The sequence below is a fragment of the Tubulanus polymorphus genome, chromosome 7 (genome assembly GCF_964204645.1).
Source record: "Tubulanus polymorphus chromosome 7, tnTubPoly1.2, whole genome shotgun sequence".
Classification (NCBI taxonomy): Eukaryota; Metazoa; Nemertea; class Palaeonemertea; order Tubulaniformes; family Tubulanidae; genus Tubulanus; species Tubulanus polymorphus.
This window is the reverse complement of record NC_134031.1, coordinates 3,960,087-3,979,685: the sequence shown is the minus strand read 5'-3', so window position 1 is coordinate 3,979,685 and position 19,599 is coordinate 3,960,087. Positions and strand designations below refer to the sequence as shown.

Here is a 19,599-nt window from a genome sequence, read left to right as displayed (position 1 = left end):
TAATCGCAGACCGATCGTAAACCGAAGTTTCAATTTGTCAGTGTTCAATCCGGCCACTGAGAATACGTACAATAAAGATTGAATTTAATTGAACAAATGGCTCAGGTGGACACGAAATAACCCCTCGCTATTTACTTCCGTGTTCTTTTTTAATTTAGAGCTTATCACTCTTTTCTCCTCAAATGATGTAATTAATGGCCGTAATTAATCGTGTTACTTAAGCATCGGTTCTTTAGAGGTCAGAGGTAGGTTCAAATTTAAGTTTTGGTTTGGAAACTACGTTATTATAACGTATGAATTCCATTCAAAAATTATTCATTAATTTTTTGTAGGAAAACCGAAAGGAAAGGAACGGTAGTGATAGTTCAGTTGACGTCGTCACAGTGTGTATATTATCAATTTTGCCAATGCGGCATTATTTTAGTAAACGCTATTTTGCCAATGGCTATATAAATTACGACATAACAATAAAATCATTATATTGGGTTTAGGTTTAGGGTTTCAATAGGGTCAGGGTCTCCGAGGGATAACCTTAGGGTTAGGGTGAGGTTCAAGGGTCTGGGTAGGGTTAGGGTTAGGGTAAGGTGAGGCTATATGTAGTAACAACCTACAACTGGATTGCAGTGAGCCCGGTTGTCTTGTGGAAAGACATTATGCTAGTAATTTACTCCACACTTTCCTTGGATTTTCTAATACGCGCACCTCAGTCCACATGCACAGCGTCAATTAGCCAATCAGAACGAGCCATTGGCAAAATAGTGTTAAACAGGAATAATGCTGCATTGGCAAAATCACCTGCCTTTTTTCGATCCGATCATTACCACTTATTTATTAAGGCAAGAAATAAATTAGGTTTGCTGTTTTTTACAGATGTCTGATAAATTAGCAATTTCTGAGTCCGCAGATGATACAAATGAAAGACCCATGGAAATATCAAAGACTGAATATGATGATGATATAAAAGATCAAAGCCAGCAGGTACTTACTCAACTGTCAAACTGTGCTATGGCAGCTGAGGTGAGCTATGCCATATGAATGACGGTATGTCTATAGATTTGTGTTTTTGTCAACTTAGCCCAACTGCAGTTAAACTGGATCCTTTTTATTCGTAATATTTATGATTCCACACCTTTTCGGAATGTCGCAATTTTCTAGTTCTCAAATCATTAATGTCGAAATATTTAGTTGATTCGGATCTGGATGAAGAAATCCGTATTTTCACTTGATATGAATAAGTTTTGTAATCATTCATGAATTTAAGATTTCATAAACCTGTCTATTTTCAGGATGGATGTTCGTTTCAGGATGGATGTTCGGTAGAAACAAATATGAACTTTTCTCTTAATACGGCCATAGGTAGGTGCCTTTTTATACCATTTCAAGCAGTGTTTTCATACATTTTATGAATACGGTATCATCCATCCTTGCTTGCCAGGGTAAGATTATGTCCGCCGAAACTTGCGTCAACTTAAAGCCTGGGCCCGGTTGCATAGTCGTGGCTTAAAATTAAGACCAACTTAAGTCAATTGTTGGTCTTAGCCATTTATTTTGGTCTTCACTAAGTTGGTCTATTTTGCCTTTTGCAGAGACAGGTCTTTGCACAAATCTCAGTTAAGACCAACTTAACCCTGGTTACAGACCCTTCATTGACCTAATACACCACCGAAGATTTCTTGGGCGGAGACGTTACTGCTCGGTGCCCACCAGTCTATGTATTAAGCAAATCCCCCCCAGAAAAATAAGAGTAGTGTTAGTATACAAATAAAGGGTCTACAGCAAGGGTATGTTGGTGTTAGCATGGCAGGAGGCAATTTAGAGGATGGGTATAATCGTGGATTGGTTTTGGATTATTTTGTTTGTTTTTATTTCAGCCACATCGTTAAAGCCTGGAATTATTCATGTCAACAAATGTAAGAATGTTCAAATCGGAAACAATAATTTTGCAACGGTCTATATGGGTAAATCGAAAACGAACAAATATTCGAAAGGACCATGTAAATCCACCGAGGAAAAACTGCCGAAAGATGACCCTATATTTTGTAAGTATTGATTGATCTAAAACAGGGTCCCTACGGCTGAACTCCTTGATTACTTAAAATCTCCTTCTAAATAGAAATTGCTTTTAAAGGTGCTTGAATAAACTCCTTTAATTTGAGCAAAATGCTCGAAACTACTTTAAAACTCCTTCAATTTTGGGATATAGGCAATGAGAAATTATTGATATAGTTGGACCAGGGTTTTTTTATCCAATTACCATAGGCAATTGCTGAATTAAAAACCATGTTAAGGTAGTGTGTAGGAAAAAATGTGCTTACAAAACCACTGAATTAATGGTTTACCAAGATAAACAGTAGGGGGAGTCTACCGTAATTGGGATATGAAAGTGATGAATATGCTCTAAAGTTTGACCGCTTAATGTTTACAGGCTGCTTTAAGGAAGTAGAACAAGACGATCTTCTTGCGATTCAGGGTCTAATCGGAATAGATTGGAAGCGTTTAGGTAGGCCTTACTAAGGGATCATTTATTTATTTATGTACGACGTATAAAATCTCGAATCGAGATTACAGGGTCCCTAAAATTCCTCGATTCGTTGAAAACTCCTTCTTCAGTGAAAGTGAGAATCATTGAATTAACAATCATAGCAAATTTCATTTTCAGGGCGTTACCTTAAAATTGATGAAAGCGATATAAAATGTATCAGCGAGGACTATCGCGGTGATACGAAAGAACAGGCCTATCAAATGCTGTTGCTTTGGAGGAAGACACGGGAGGGAGGAGAAGCTACTGTCTCAATGGTCGCTCAAGCACTACGGAAGTGTGACCGTGCAGATATCATTAAAAAACTCAAAATTGAAAATCAAGCAATGTGAGAATTATTTCTATGTGATATTGTTTCGACAGATGTTGTTCTAATGATCGGAAAACGCCTTGATTTGAAGGTAGTTTCGCAAGCATGAATGGATAAACTAGCATATTATATGTAAAGCAGGATGAGACATCTCGTGACATGTTTCAGCAGTTTGTCTCTCTTGGCCGAGTGTTGTTGCATATATGAAGGGCGCAGTACTCGATGAAACTGGTGCTGATTTATTCATTCCATAGTGTTCTGACAGAATTAAAACATATATGAAATATCATAAGCTAGCACATTTTTTGTGAACTTAAAATTTGAAAAGAAAATTACTGAGTAACTTCAATGAAGCTGAGTGTTTTATATCTGTAAAGGATTTGTTAGTTACCTGATCTATGGTGGTTTTTATAATGGGATGGGCTTTTGTGAGAATATCCAATCATGAAATTAAACCACAGACAGGTCACTGAATAAGTAAGGATCTGCTTCGTATGCGCTCAGAAGTACATTCTGATCGATCAGAATTGATCAGAATCACAGGGTGTTGTCACAATTGACTGGTGAATGAATAAAACCAGTACCAATGACCAACCCCAGTATCCCTGTATAATTAAAAAAATCTTTTTTTTATAATACAGAGATATTTTGGTCATTGATATTGGTTTTATTCATTCACCAGTGACAAGTCCCTGGTGATTGAGATCAATGTACATCACCTCTATCCAGGAAATTGATTAATTAATGTCATTTTACTGACTTAACTCTGGATATTAGAAACATACATCAAGTATCAAGCCTTTCAATGGTCACTGATCCTGTAATAATAATTCATCCCTTTTATTGTACTCTTTCAATATTTGGATCAATAAAATATAATTGAATTATATTGAAATGCTTGGGTTTTTCGATTTTCTGGTGCCCTCTAAAAATGGTGAAAGTTCAGTATGGATCCATATTAAGCGCAGTGTCGAATCCCAGGGTTAGGCGTTTATTCCACATTTTCGATATGGCAGTAAAACTCCCCTAGCCCACGGGTATGAAATGATATAGAAATTTCCTATTCGTTTCATTTTGATTAAAGAATTAGTGATGCAAAATTTGTCCAATAAAGCGGTCGTTGAATTGTATTGATGACATGGTGGCTCGCGGGGCCTTCTGGACAATCTGAAATCTTTCGCTAAGCTTTGAATTTACCTGTCCTGCATTCTAAAGAATAACTGGTAAATAACATAGAAGCTCAGCCAATGGTGACACCAAAAAGGGGGGCCACGATCACGAAGTGTCTTAGTCAGCAGTGACTTTGTTTAGTTCCACGACCACAGCCACGTATAACAAAAACCGCCAATTTTTTAGGCTAAAAACATTTTTGAGATTGCTTCCAGAGAAGGGGACGGAGAGAGGGACGTCCGGTTGCCTAGCTCAGGCAGTTTCCATATCAGGCTACATACCTGATATAGGTTGGGCAGCTGTACGGAAACATTGATTTCAATCCATTTTACTACATTGCCCACAAAAAATCTTGTTGTGTCTCCCCCAGCACGCACAGTGTCAACGTAGCCTGTCTGTGGTTTAGTTTCACGATCGAATATTTTCGCAAAAGCCCATCCGATTATAAAAGCTCACCAACACAGGGGCCTGACACAAAAAGTTTTTGACCCCGGTATCCTAGGTACTATATATAAAAAGTCGTTTTTATATATAGGCCTACTGGGGTGAAAAACTTTTTGTGTCAGGCCCCTGTGCTTACCACCAAAGATTAGGATCCCAGTTCCACAGTTTTGTGTTAAGATTTGACTCAGAGTTAAGTAATTGAAAATGAACTGATGTTAAGTCAAGAGTTAACTCTAATTCACATGGAACTGGATCCCAGTTCTACAGTTGAATTTGACTCGAGATACATCCTCAAAAATGAATTGATTTATCTCACAGTTAACTCTAACTCACAGTGGAACCGGGCCTGGGTAACTAACTACACTGTGTTCAGATTTAACTCGAAGTCAAGTCATAGAAAATGATCTAATCTTAACTAAGAATTCCCTCAATTGACAAATACAGCGTATGCGGAACTGGATCCTGGCTACTTTCGCATCGAGGGCTTATAGCCTTGATAGTTATATTTCTACTTTTACAGCTAACCTGAAATCAGTACTATATACGCAGATATGGCAAAGGTTCTCATTATCGGAAGTGGTGGACGAGAACATGCCCTCGCTGTAAACCTTATCAAATCTAACAGAGTTGTACATGTTTATGTAGCTCCGGGCAATGGAGGGACAATGAATTGTTCCAATAACATCAGTAACATCTGTAAGTACCGTAGGGGTATTAAAGTAATTTGAATTCAAGTATTTCTTCACTTTCATATGCCACAATATTGATGCAATGGAATCTAGCATTGAACTCCAACCTGGGTGGGTTTGATGAACTTTGTACCCATGAATTCCTGAGTGGATGTTAAAAACTTAGGGCCTAGCTCTACGGCTGTGGGCTAACTTTCAATCTGGAGTTAAAATTTTGTTCATTTCCTATGTTCTAACCCTTTGGGTCAATCTTCTTCATCCATCTGAGAAAAGAATCATCTTTTATAGGTATTGATACAAATGATTTCAACAATTTATCAACATGGTGCTTGGAAAATCACATCAACCTTGTTGTCGTGGGTCCTGAGAACCCATTGGCTAATGGCATTACAGATCATCTTCTTAAAAGTGGTAAGTTCGATTTTTTCACTGCCATCATTTCAAGGCCAACCTAAGATTGAGGTGAGGCGTTCTGTTGACTTTTTTCATTTTCATAATTTTGAGAGTATTTTGAATAGAATAAGATTATGATTAAGTGATTAGAAGTGACAATGATCTACTCATTGGCTCTAGTTTTATTACTGCATCTAATTGAATTTCTTTCTGACATTATTTAGGTGTTAACTGTTTTGGACCATGTGTTCAAGCCGCAAGATTAGAAGCCAGCAAAGCATTTGCTAAAGATTTTATGGATAGATATAAGATTCCGACTGCACGTTGGAAATCATTTTCTAATGCCGATGAAGCTTGCAACCACATAAATTGGTGAGTTCTTCAGCCCAGCTTTTGTCCCAGTTATCCCATGTATTTCTATTACCCTTGAATTCATTTAAAAACATTACCCTTGTTTATAGATGCATCCTGTGGATAGGCTAATAAAAGATGGTATGAAAGATTTTAGTGTTACGTATTTCATTTCAGCGCTGATTATCCTGCGTTAGTCGTAAAAGCAAGTGGGCTTGCTGCCGGTAAGGGGGTTATTGTTGCCGAAACTAGAGAAGAAGCATGTCAGGCAGTCAAACTTATACTTCAGGTATGTGCGTTCTGTATATTTTTGTTGGCCGATGAAAATTGGTTCAAACAATTGAAGTTTTGGATTTTCAATGTGAATTAATTTTAAGCTGGATAAAGCTAACTCTAAAAATCACACATTTCCAAAATCTTTATTTTACAAAACCTAGTATAAGGCTTATTTTCTTTGGACTAGGATTTAGTATTATTTCTTCATCCGACGCGTGACGCGTGAAGCATTCATTTATTACGTACGCATTAGGGGAGGGGGGGTCAGTGCAATTGCGTACTGTAATGCTTAATGTATATGAAAAAATGGCTGATTTTGCGTACAGAGGGCGAGGGGGGGTTGAAAATTTCAAATTTTATGCGTACGTAATAAATGAATGGATCCCTGAGTTAGATATGGCGAGGATACGAATAATGGTATGATTTTTATCATTTCAGGATAAGAAATTCGGTAGTGCTGGTGATACTGTCGTCATAGAAGAACGATTAGAAGGAGAGGAAATATCTGTAAGTACGAGTCGATAAGATATGTATACACAATATCCGTGTAAGATGAATACGTAGAAAAATTTCCATCATGGAAACAAAATTTGTCGCACATGACATTTATCCGTATTCATATATTAGCCAGGTGTTCTAATTTTCTGGAAGCATGGTTCCCACAGTACCGGGTAATTGGGAAAAACTTGGGAATTTTGAAATAGTATTCCCAGTATGGAAATATTTGGGAATTTGAGAAATTTTCCTCTAGTCAGGGGAATATATTGGGAAATTCGTTTACATTTCATTTGCCAAGGGCAACTTTCAACAGCAATTTCTCTTGAAAATCACCTTTATCACTCAGTCACCATTAAAATGTAGTATGATGGTATCTGTCCATTTTTATAAAGGCCCTGTTGTCCATTTGGAAAAATTGAAAAATCACCCATGAAATACTTGGGGAATTTTTTTTTCCTGTAACTGTGGGAACAATGTGAAAATAATTTATGCAGTTGCCTTACAGTTGCTTATCTCTGAAACCTTTGTTGACATAAATAGTTGAATAATTCTAACAGGTATTGGCATTTACTGATGGTAAGACGTATGCCTGCTTTCCACCAGCGCAAGATCATAAACGGCTTTGCGACGGTGACAAAGGCCCGAACACCGGTGGAATGGGAGCTTACTGCCCGTGCCCTCACGTGCCTCGAGCGGAACTGTTAGAGATCGAGAAGAACGTCGTTCAGGCAACTATCGACGGAATGAATAAAGATGGAAATAAATACGTAGGTGTGCTGTACGCCGGGATCATGAGAACGAAGAATGGGCCAAAAGTACTCGAATTCAACTGTCGATTTGGAGATCCAGAAACGCAGGTCTGTATGAATGGATTTACATAGTATTACTGGGGGCGTAAGTCAAATTCGCCTAAGTGGTCACTGGATAAGTTGTCAATCATGACTCTATTTTCTAGTTCCATTTTGTATTTGCAATTCAATGCACTGAGTTAAAGTCATGATTTTGATAAATTGTGAAAATTGCTTTCAGTGTTCTCCACAACAGGTTTTAGATGTGCGCCCACCCCTTTCATTTTTACATGCGCCCCTCTAAAAATCAGCCACCCCTTATACAATATCTGCTGCTCCTACCGGAAATGGAAGAGTTAGATTAATGTGACATATATTTTTTGACTGTAGGTTCTTATGCCAATGTTGTCATCAGATCTTTATGAAACTATGACTCACTGCATTAACGGGACGCTTGAAAGTAACAAGCCGACATTTTATGAAGATCGTTTTGCCGTCGGAGTTGTTTTAGTCAGCGGAGGTTATCCCACTTCATTCCAGAAGGGTTTCGAAATTTCAGGTAGGTTATCAATTTTGTATGATTTCTAGTACCTTGGGTGGTCCTTCATAGGTGGAGTTGTGTCGTTTGAAAGATCTCAAAATGCTCATCATAGTTCATGTACCGTCCAGAGCATTCATACGTTTTTATGTCATAAATATGCCGTCTTATTTTTGATAAATTTTGATAATTATTTTTGAGAGGATGTGCACTATTTCATCAATACATCGGGCTAGACTGGTTGCCGGTCAATTCATTTCAATAATTGATATATTCAAATTGAAAATAACTTCATTGATCCTTAATATTGCGTATTTTATATTGATTATTGTCGACAATATAAAGCAATACAATAGTTTTTTTTCAAGTGTCGATGAACTTTCAAGTTAAGCTTCTTTTCTTTACAGGTTTCGATGAACTACTTAAAGGTGGGCAGAATATTTTGTTGTACCATGGTGCCACAACTGTAGACGGTACAGGTAAATTTGTCACATCTGGTGGCCGGGTTTTAACTGTCGTTGCTGTTGACAATGATTTAACTGCTACAATAAAAACGTCCCAAACTATGGCTGGCCGAATCCGGTTTAAAAATTCATTCTTTCGGAAAGACATCGGACATCACGCTTTGAAGTGAGTATCATTGAAATGATTATTTGTTTTGAAAGGTTTCCTAGTTGAATCCTATACAGGTTAAATCGACAGATATGAAAATTAGAAGTTTAACAACTTCTAGTACGAGGAAGTTTAAACCTGTTTATTGCATCAATCCCGCTATGCGGTGTATAACTTTTCCATTGTGTCTACCCTGCTGTGCCATGTATCCATATATTTATTGTTAAAAAATATTGAAAATAGTAACACCGTCCAAGATTGGGAAATCTTAGCAACTAATGGTACACCGCAGGCACTATACATGTATTGGGATATTTCCATTATACACCGCATCGCTGTGCAATGTTCAGAAATTGGAATTTACTCCCAATTGAACAGTTTAGGGTGTGAAAGGGCTATGAAAAAGAATTCATATGAGTTCAGTGTATCTATATTTTCCCCATAATAGCTCTCGCTCTTGTTGACAATTTTCTGATCATACAATCTGAGCGTTTGCTATTCGTTAATTGATTTTCCGCGTTCAATAAATTCTATATTTAGAGGTGAATTAAATCAACTTTTCTCAGAAATCTATTATCAATAAGAAGCACACAAAACCCTTGAGTCGAAAAGTATGATCCATTTTGGGTTCTGGAATCTAAAAATCCAGTTCAATGCTAGTTGAAAGCAGTAGCGGTAATTATGACTAAACGTGAGACCATCTCTTTGTTGCGCCCTCGAAAGCTTGATATTAGTACTGTATGTCGGGTGCTTTTCGTCAAAACGTCAATAACAATAAAAACTTGCAACACAGAATCTTCCGATAACTTTTATAGCAGTTCATCGGATAAGTCACGGGATAGTAGTTATACCGACTCGGACTCATCAGATGTGTCGGATTCCGAGGAAGAATTCTGGACATCGACATCCGGAGATTCAGATGAAGTGCTCGATATCGGGCCTTACATGTATGGACCGGAGATGACTTTCAACAACGGACTGTTTGTTCCGCAGCCTTATATGTTTGAACCGCTCGCAACGGACTCTGATGAGACACCGGTTCCGCTGGAGGAGACATTCGATAGGCTGAAGCCGGATAGCTTACATGAGTGGTGGGTTCAATATTTGTTTATTTTCATTCGTACCACGCATGATGTTCTAGGGCATCTTTCATTTATTAAATAGGCATTAGGGGAGAGGGATGAAGTAAGTGCTTTTGCGTATCATAATGCTTTAAGTAAAAGATTTCCGATTTTGCGTACAAAAGGGACATGGAAAATTCAAATTTCGTGCTTAACCAATAAATGAACGATTCCTAGTTAAATTGCCGTAATGTACAAATGATTTCTCATGCGTTTAATAATCATTTTATGATGTAATTTAAGCAGAATTGAAATATCGATTATCGGCCAAAATCGCAGCAGAGGTCCCAGTTATGGCAAACAATTGATTTTAATGACATATTAATCTCTCAAAACTAAATGACAATGATTATTTTCTGTTTTACAGCTGCTCTTGTAATAATTGTAAGGTATTTCCGACGAAGCCAGAATGTCGCTGTTGCCAAGAAAATGAAGCTGTTGTAGAAAAAATGGCAGAAATCGACCGAATAGAGCAATTCCAGGAGCATGGTGAGGCCATTCCGAAATGTATCGCCGACACCAAAGCATTTGCTTCTGTTTGCATGAATGAGTGGGTGTTGCAGGTCGTCTGGTTTGACTTCAAACAGCAATATGGCAAAAAAGCATTTAAAGGACCTATCGACGAGAAATTCAGGGATATGGCGTATAGACAATTTACTTGTTGGTTGGGGCACTACTGCGGCAGGAAAAATCGAATGAATTTACCATCTTGCGTTGTTTCGCGTATCCGGGCTCATTTTCCCTCTCAAAATGAGGATAAAGATTTTTATACAGGTTTCCGGCGGCAAATGTTAGATTGAGGACTGAATGTCTGCATAGATGCCAACTGATTTTCAGTATTTGTTACTATTCTATAATGAGAAATACTGATTTGTTTTGTTTGATGCTACAGAAATATGAAAAACGTTACTGAGAGTCTTACTGTTTATCACTGATCAATTTGAACATTTTCTTTCATATTCTAAAGAAATGTTATTGAGAAAAATCCAATTTGTTACTGATAGCCCTTTTCAGAGGTTGGCAGCCCTGTTTTGTATAAACTTTTATATCTGAGTATAGCAATGTATAAACGCAATAGCATGTGACAATAAAGCATGTTTGAATTTTTTTAGTATTGAATAAAGTTCAGTGCAATGAATCCTTGAATTTCTTTTTACCGTATATTGCCTGGTTTAGCAAGTATCGGAACTTATAGTGTTCATGGTTAGTCATCGTAGCTGGGACCGTTGATATGCCAAATGACGGCTTACACTTTGAAATTTGAAATTAATGTCAGTATTCAGGGCTGATAAGCAAACAAAACCCACGGTTAATGATTTCATAATCTATTCTGACATTTTCGAAGTTATGACTAAATTCACTGACTTATAATTTAGACTTAGGAATTTGGACTAGAAAATAGTGATGACTTGTACAATGATGACTATTCAACTGAGTTTGATTATTTCGCGCAAATTGATGACACATTGCCAGTCTCATGCTTTTTCCGTTTTTGTATCCTCGGGGCCTATTTCATTAAAACAAAATATGAAAAATGTATCAAATGAAATTCATTAGACCTAGTACCTACATGCACATTGGAATGGTAATGGCGGTAAAAATGTCTGATTATGTTGAAGAATTTTGACGATTGAATTGATATTAGTTTTACACATTGCCAACATACGATATATTTTTAGGTTTTCCCAATTGAGCTATAAAGATGCAGGCGTTGACATAATGGCGGGGGATAATCTCGTGCGGGCAATCGCGCCTATGGCAGCTTCGACGTCCAGATCAGGCTGTCAGGTTGAGCTCGGTATGTTCGGAGGGATGTTTGATTTGAAAGCAGCCGGTTACCGTGAACCTTTACTTGTATCTGGTACTGACGGAGTTGGTACAAAACTAAAGGTATTGCTCCACTCTACGTTATATTAAGTTGCTTTAAAGCCTTGTCTGTTAAGGGATGGAGGTTATGGTCATTGTACCCTGATGTCAGAAATGCTTGTTTCTTCATTTTTCGGCAGATTAACTGTACATGCATGAATCATTTAGAATACTGAACAGTTGTTAGGAATCTAAGAATTGATGAAACCCCCTGTAAAAAACTCACAGGACGATATGTTTGTGCCTTCTTTCTTCTTTCTAGATTGCAAAGATATGCAATAAACACGATACCGTTGGTATTGATTTAGTCGCTATGTGCGTAAACGATGTCCTCGCTCATGGTGCCGAACCGTTATTTTTCTTGGATTATTTTGCGTGTGGTAAACTTGACGTTGAATTGGCTAAAAGTGTCATTTCTGGAATTACGGAAGGATGTAAACTTGCCGGTTGCGCTCTTATAGGTGAGTTTTTCATGTTGATCGAGTTAGTAGTTCAGTGGCCAATGACCTGGAAAGCTCACAGAATCAGAAAAATCTGGGAAATTTTCGTAAAAAGAAAAAACCTGTAAAAAAGGGTAATTAGATATGCTATTGGAAACGTTTGTTGATATGTGGTTCTGTGATTCATGAAAAATAAATTAATTGATTGTAAGATTTTAGACCAAGAAATTTCTCCATTTACCTTCGCGCGGCGAATTTTAGGTGGAGAAACTGCCGAGATGCCTGGCATGTATGAAAGTGGTGATTATGATTTGGCTGGATTTACAGTCGGTGCTGTGGAGAGACACCATACATTGCCACGTATAGGTGACATCACCCCAGACGATGTTATCATAGGTGTTGCATCCAGCGGTCTTCACAGTAACGGTTTCAGTTTAGTGAGGAAAATCATGAGTCTTCAAGGTATCGACTACGACATGGAATATCCGTTCACCGAGGGAAAAACAATAGGTAACAAGCTTTGTTTTTAGGTTTTGCTGTATTCTCTCTAGTTTCTCTGAAAATCTGTTTCTTGTCTTGTGTTTTGTGTTTATTCCATTTCCTCTATCATACCAGAGGTTTTTGTCCCATAAAGCGTTGGTTGGGAATGGCCAAATCCTTACATTGGCATATGTCTGATTCCACTGATCTGTTTTCAGAGCTTATGAGCCTAATAATGATTTGTCATTTTAGTTGCAGTTATTTTATTGAATTGCTATCACTAGCCGCCGATGCCAGCCAAATTTGAATCTAGGACATATATGGAAGCACAGTTATCAATTTGTTAATGCAATTTCGTCATATCATTTTTAGGTGATGTGCTTTTAATTCCGACGAAAATTTATTCGAAGTCATTGTTGCCAGTTTTACGATCTGGCCTGGTGAAAGCCTACGCACACATCACGGGTGGAGGATTATTTGAGAATATTCCTCGGGTGCTTCCAAAATGTTTTGGTGTTCGCATTGATGCCGCATCGTGGCAAATACCACCTTTGTTTGGCTGGTTAATGAAAAAGGTAAATCTTCATTCTTTCAGAGAGAAAACTTAAAAAGAAGCATTTCCAGGCCATTCTAAGTATCTACAGTTAGCCGTATGGTTGTATGGCCAAAGTGCATACTGAAAATCAATTTAAGTTGCTGCGCTTTTAGTTTCATCATTGTTGCAAAACAAATTTTTATTGAATAAGAGTGAAATCTTCGAGTTTTCTGCATGGATTTCTAGACAATACCTAGTACCCTCTTGGAGGGTACTAGGTATCAGTGTTTCATCAGTTGGAAATGATAAGTTGCTATGTTTGTAGTGAGCCTAATCTGCAGGATCCATTTAGTTCTTGTTGTTTTCGATTGTTTGGTACTACCAATGAAGAAATTGAATGGTCTAAAGTATTCCTCGGTTGAATGCGGTGTCTGAATTTGCATCTGAAAATTACTAGTTCATCGTCTAGTTTATTTGTTTGATGTGTGTGTTTTAGGGTAACATTAGTCCCGGTGAAATGGCCAGAACATTTAATTGTGGTATCGGCGCCGTCCTGATATGTCCCAAACACGAGGCAAATCAAGTTGTATCCCAAGTAAAGGAGTCCGGTGAAAAAGCGTGGGTCATTGGAAAGGTCTTTGAAAATCCAGCTGGTGAGTGCACAAGTTATTTTCCTAAAAGTTTCAAAAATTAGACTACTAATTAGACTAAAATTAAACTACTAAATTAAATGTTTTGTCTATTAATTTGGCAGTTCTTAATGCCAGTTATTATAATGCACATTTCTTTCTTGATTGTCAAGTACTACTTGCATATTCTAATTTTTAGATGGGGAACAAGTGTGTATAGCTAACCTGGAAAAAGAAATGGGACGACATTGTCCAGTGTCCAGCAATTCATGTATGCCAAGTCAAAATCCGACTCCAAGGAATAAGGTTAAAGTTGGAGTTCTGATATCTGGGTCAGGTGAGTACCTAAACAAGAATTCATACCTAGAATTGGAGTTAAGTTTATGTCTGCTCTTCAGCTGTTATGATCCAAAACAACATGCATTCATTTGAGATTTAAATTAATCTGAAAAAGTTAATGAAACCATGCCACAACATTTCAGAATGTAGAAACATTATGGAATGCCCACAACAGCACCCTTTAAAATTATTGTTTATACTTTGTTATTGTTACATTCTGCCGTGACTACTTCTGTTTGATTAACGCGCCAGTACTTTCAAATGGTGATTTTCAGGTACGAATTTGCAGGCTCTGATAGATCATACGAAAAATCCTCAACTCGACAGTGTGGCGGAAATTGTTCTCGTTATTTCTAACCGAGCTGATGCAAAAGGATTAAAAAGAGCCCAGGATGCTTCTATTCCCACTAAAGTACGTAGTTACATTTTGAAAATGTATGTTCAAATGTTCTTCTTTACTTGGCTCGAAAATGTTTCCCAACTATCAAAGTCCCTTGTAACGCCTTCCATTCAATGCCATGCTCAATGCCATAATTTTCCAAGGAACAAATACCCATACCGAACTTAGATTTATAAAAAACGAGTGAAGATAATAACGTTCTTAACAACACCAAATTTGTTACAATGCGTAAATCATTTTCTTGGTCCTAACAGTGAGGTTATTCTTTAGTTAAACCGTCAATATGGTTCTCGTTTGTTGTTCTAGGTCATTTCCCATAAAGATTTCAAGAGTCGTTTGGACTTTGATTTGTCCGTCGATGCCGCTTTAAGAAAATCTGGCGTGCAATTGATTTGCTTGGCTGGATTTATGCGTATTCTAAGCGGTAAGGAAATACTCGGGAAAGTTTGCCGAGTTGCTTCGTATCGAAGTGGATGGAGTCTAATGTATTTTTCGCGCTGTGTTTTATTTAGGTGAATTTACAAGGAAATGGACGGGAAGTTTGATAAATGTCCACCCGTCATTATTGCCATCATTCAAAGGACACAACGCTCATAAAATGGTACTCGAAGCTGGAGTGCGAATTACTGGTTGCACCGTTCATTTTGTAACTGTAAGTATTGATACAGTACCACCATATTCGACCTCACTGTATCTATTTGATTGTTTGACGTTTACCGTTAACCTATGAGCACGATATTTTGTAAAAGAAAAGCCTAATTTGGGGTTATTTTCAGGACGAGGTCGATGCTGGCGCTATCATTGTCCAAGAAGCGGCTCCAGTCGAACCGGATGATGATATCCACTCGCTTCAAGAGCGTGTGAAAACTAAAGAGCATATTGCGTATCCGAAAGCATTGGAATTATTGGCATCTGGCAAAGTTAAATTTGATTCGAAGAATAATAGAGTTATTTGGTGTTAGTAACTTATTTTCAGTTTAAAACGAAATTTATAATACATTTACAATATGGCATTTATTTAATAAATGATCATAAATTAATTTGATTCGTTTACAAGGCATTTATGTAATAAATGATCGTAATTCAATTTGAATCATTTACAAGGCATTTATATAATAAATGATCATACATTTGTAATTCAATAGGTATCGTTGCATTTAGTCAGGATGTTAGATATTTCAATTTTTGTTGACCGTCACCTCATCCATCCTGATCAATGGCTCTCCATACAGTTCGATGTCCAGTTGATCCCGTTTGGGATTACCCTAGTTAGTTACCTAACCTTTGGTTAATCGGATTGGCTTATACATGTGCCAATGTGGTTTGTGAAAATATCCGAAACTAAACCACAAACAGGTTACTGAGTTGCAGGTTGTTTTAGTACGCCCCAATATCCATATAATTGGAAATGAACTGATTATAACTGTGGAATGTACATCGCGAGGCCAACGCTATTTTTCAATACCCATGATGATGAATAATCTAGTCACTATAAAATTACGGATATATCATTCAGGGAACTTCGTGTTTACACACTTGTAGGTCAGGTTAAATACTATTATCTAGTGTAATGGGAAAACCAGCACCCGCTTAAATAGCACCGGCACTAGTATACATACTGTAGTATTCTATACTATTAGTTACGAGAATGACGCCTAACGAAGCTAGGCTTTACGCTAGCCTAGATGAACTAACGAAAAAATATGAACCGATATTGCAAAGACAAGCAGTAGAGGATAGTTTACAAATACTGACCACGAGACGATCGTATGCGGATCTTATTCGGGGAATGAACTATAGACGACTTTCAAGGAAGATCAACCGGTTGATTAAAGTTAGTAAAATTTTACAGCAATTTATTTTAAGATCTCATTTTATTAAGAGATCGATATAGGATACGATACGTCAATGGCACGGGTTTTTTCGAAGTACTAACTAACAATATCAGTCCGAGGAGCAGCTGCCGATGGAGGTTCTGCCTTGTTAGTACTTGCGGCAACACTATAAGGTGCTGCCGCTTTGTTCATCGTTAGCGGATTTTTCATACACTTACACCAAACCACCTCTGGCAATGGTGTAGCGAATCCCACGTTTAATTGCCAGAGTCGATTCATATTAGTGTACGGAAAATCCGCTAACGATGAGTATAGCGGCAGCACCTTACGGTGTATGGAGACAACATCGGACAACACCCCACAGTTTTGAAATTACTTTCATTTTTAAAGCCGTTTAACCTTCAGCCACATTTTCAAACACGGCTAAAAGAATTTTCAGTGCAAGGGCCCCAATTTTAGAATAAATAAGAAAAAAAAATATTTAGAAAATATCCAAAAACCGAAAGTAGTTGAATTCTGTGGCAGTTGTGGGTTGTGCAAGGATTCCCTTCATTGTAGAAAAGCATTTAAAATGATATATCAAATGTATCTTTTTTAATGCTTAATATCTATTTTTTATCCAAAACTGTTTTTCTAGTTATGTATGTTATTACTTGGAGCTGGACTTTTAGTCGTTTCGATTGTATTCGCTTTGATAAGTACGGGAAATCCATACGTAGATAGATTCGCAAGGAAGCATATACAACCTCTTGCAATTTCGGCATCGAAATTCCTGCGAAGACATACTTTCCCTTTGCATGGACTCTTACCACTTTCGGGTATGTGTTTTAAGCAGGTCTTTACAAAAGCTAGTTTAATGATAGATCTATGATAAAACTGCATGACTGCTGTGAACTGATGTAAATCTCAGTGTAGAGTTAACGAATAAAACCCACAGTTACTTCTGTAAAAACAGTTTAGAACTGCATGTTCCCGTACCCCGTTTAATGTGTATAATTGTTGTAAACAAAGATGCTTTTTATTTTTGCGATTATCTGTTTTTATTTTCATTTTTTTCTATTGTATGCTAGATTTATTGGAGAGAAGCTGTTTGATATCCAATCCATTGTACGTTCCATCGGTTGACACGAACCTGTTAGAATTATGCGACCAATGCACCCGATTCCATCAGATATTTGAAGCAGACGGTCGCGCTAAAGATAAGAAACGTTGGGACCGTTTCACGCTTATAGAGGGCAGTGGATTCCCTCTCGTTTTACGCAAGGTTAGTTGCGTTTGCCTACAAAAAAATGTCTACGCACCCAAAATCTCTGTCCAAACCAAAGCCTGTACAATGATGATCGAGAAATGTTTTAGAGTCCATGGTCTTCGAACTACATAGTAGAAGTTTTCCACACACCTGGTTGATTTTGTGCCTGGTCAATACACCAACGGGCCGCGGACTCGATTATGATTGGCCATCTGTGGTTGTGCCCTTAACTTTTCAGTGCATCTATACCATTTTTAAGTTGAAACACGTTTTTTTAAATATATATTTGCATTGTATAGTCGCAGGAACAGTCGGTGTCATTCTCAGCACTTCAATTAGTTTATCGTAAACATCCAGAACACCTTTTACAAGCCGTGCACGCACCAGTTTATTCGACGAACCGAACCATTCAGTCGTTGCAGTTACTGTTCTCTTTAACGGAGAACGAAATCATAGCAAATGAACATTTCCATGCTAGCTGGTACGTAATTGGTTGGCATTTTCATATTTTTCAATGAGATGGAAATTCAATAAACTAGAATGTGTCGATTTCACAGGGAGTCGATAGGCGTGTCAGCGAGCCATGTTTTCAGACGGATGTTTCCGAAGTCCCGTCTCATCAATCCAGATATCGAGATTTTACCAGAGAAAAAAATCTTTGTAGACAGCATCGAATCAAAGCCTTACACCTTAGTAAGTTTTTTTTGTCAATTACGCAGCCCATGCCCGTTACAACGTCATCCTTTTAATGTAAGTGCTCACGACTTGGCGCTAACCACGATCGAATGCCAGTCTTAAACTCTAAATCAATGGGAATTCAGTGCTTTCTGATATAGTATTCGTTATAACGTCTTGTTTATATTGGCTCCAATGGCGTCCAGACTTTCGATGTATAATATGCATGTATGTAATATGTTTATTCATGCATAGTGGCCACTTGCCTTTCTCCTATCCCCTCATTCACGTTATCTAGATCTGCTAAGGATCCACTAAATTAACAAAGTCAAATACTTAAGACTTCGACGAAGACTTTTTGATTTTACGCGCAATCTAGTAGTCAACACATATCCCTGATTTCAAGCTTCTCTTTACGGAAATCCCTGTACTCCCCATTTTTAAAGAAAAGAAAATTCCCCGACTTTTCCCCGATTTCCAGGTAAGTGGCCTCCCCTGGAAATACATCGTATATATTCGTATCTCGAATATGTTTCTTTCCAGCTGAACAGAGAAGACGTTTCGGGGTCTTGGTACACATTAGGAAGTGGCGCTAGAGAAGTCGTTCTTACACCGATGACGCCGTGTTCACACATCTGTACGCAACTTACCACAAAACTGACCGCGCTAGATACACGTAATGTATAGTCACTAGGGGGGGGGGGGGGAGGATATAGTCAACTCTTTCCTTCATGCCACTTCCTGCCCGCATTGAGCAACCAAAACTATTACTCTGAATACGAGTCGTTGTTACGGTTCCCTATTGATTTTGGAACGACGGTACTAGACTACCAAAACTATATAATCTCGTAAATATCCGTATCCGCAATGCGGCGTGACTTAATATTCAGGATTTCGCTTTTAAACTATTCCATTTTGGTAACTAGTGGTATGACGGCGAGTTTCGGATTATTATCGTTTTCCTTTGTTTTAGTTGTTTTCAATTAATCATCGATATTATTTTTAGTTTATTTCAGCCCTTTGTTGTGGTCGGTTGAATCACGACCAATTACAGATACAGCTGTCGGAGACGTAACAGTCGCTCTCCAGGGATTTCACGCGTAACCCTGCCCTCGGTTGAACTACAAAAAGACAGTGTAGCGACTGCCGTATTTGAATATTATTCTTTGAATAACTCGGTTTAATGATCTTTGTTTATAAAACTTTTTTCGTATATTTTCTTGTGTATAAATATATACATATCATACTTGTGTCAGCATTTCCATTTATTTGAATAACGATAACACTTGAGGAAATGTCCGTCTCCATTTTCCCGTTTTGCTTTGTCTTACACTCGTTTCAAATGGATTGAATTTATTATAGAAAGCGGGTCGTACCTAGCAATTGAATTCTGGGGAAACCTGAAAAAGTGCAGTTACCGTA

General features: G+C 37.8%; 3 protein-coding genes across 5 annotated transcripts; all 3 read left to right on the top strand.

Annotated features, from left to right (window-relative positions):
- The first annotated feature begins 127 nt into the window (after positions 1–127).
- Positions 128–3,706, top strand: LOC141908454 (receptor-interacting serine/threonine-protein kinase 1-like). Of its 2 annotated transcripts, none has more exons than XM_074798507.1 (7): positions 128–245; positions 333–383; positions 871–978; positions 1,287–1,356; positions 1,872–2,039; positions 2,426–2,500; positions 2,660–3,706. In XM_074798507.1, the coding sequence occupies exons 3-7, from the start codon at positions 871–873 to the stop codon at positions 2,869–2,871; spliced, it is 633 nt and encodes a 210-aa protein (XP_074654608.1). In that variant the 5' UTR covers positions 128–245; positions 333–383; the 3' UTR covers positions 2,872–3,706. The 2 variants fall into 2 exon arrangements, with proteins under 2 accessions (XP_074654608.1, XP_074654609.1); XM_074798508.1 differs by having other exon boundaries at positions 871–1,041.
- Positions 3,707–3,978: 272 nt separating this feature from the next.
- Positions 3,979–15,519, top strand: LOC141908307 (trifunctional purine biosynthetic protein adenosine-3-like). Its single transcript, XM_074798297.1, has 19 exons — positions 3,979–4,072; positions 4,984–5,159; positions 5,441–5,563; positions 5,770–5,917; positions 6,074–6,185; positions 6,611–6,679; positions 7,228–7,527; positions 7,849–8,017; positions 8,404–8,626; positions 11,409–11,619; positions 11,858–12,056; positions 12,297–12,545; positions 12,888–13,090; positions 13,547–13,703; positions 13,879–14,016; positions 14,294–14,430; positions 14,725–14,842; positions 14,931–15,070; positions 15,195–15,519. The coding sequence occupies exons 2-19, from the start codon at positions 5,015–5,017 to the stop codon at positions 15,378–15,380; spliced, it is 3,027 nt and encodes a 1,008-aa protein (XP_074654398.1). The 5' UTR covers positions 3,979–4,072; positions 4,984–5,014; the 3' UTR covers positions 15,381–15,519.
- Positions 15,520–16,027: 508 nt separating this feature from the next.
- Positions 16,028–19,400, top strand: LOC141908900 (uncharacterized). 2 transcript variants are annotated; one of them, XM_074799175.1, is made up of 7 exons: positions 16,028–16,252; positions 16,891–17,071; positions 17,324–17,517; positions 17,802–17,983; positions 18,060–18,195; positions 18,721–18,853; positions 19,184–19,400. In XM_074799175.1, the coding sequence occupies exons 1-7, from the start codon at positions 16,067–16,069 to the stop codon at positions 19,279–19,281; spliced, it is 1,110 nt and encodes a 369-aa protein (XP_074655276.1). In that variant the 5' UTR covers positions 16,028–16,066; the 3' UTR covers positions 19,282–19,400. The 2 variants fall into 2 exon arrangements, with proteins under 2 accessions (XP_074655276.1, XP_074655277.1); XM_074799176.1 differs by having other exon boundaries at positions 18,721–18,858; positions 19,184–19,365.
- Positions 19,401–19,599: the final 199 nt, after the last annotated feature.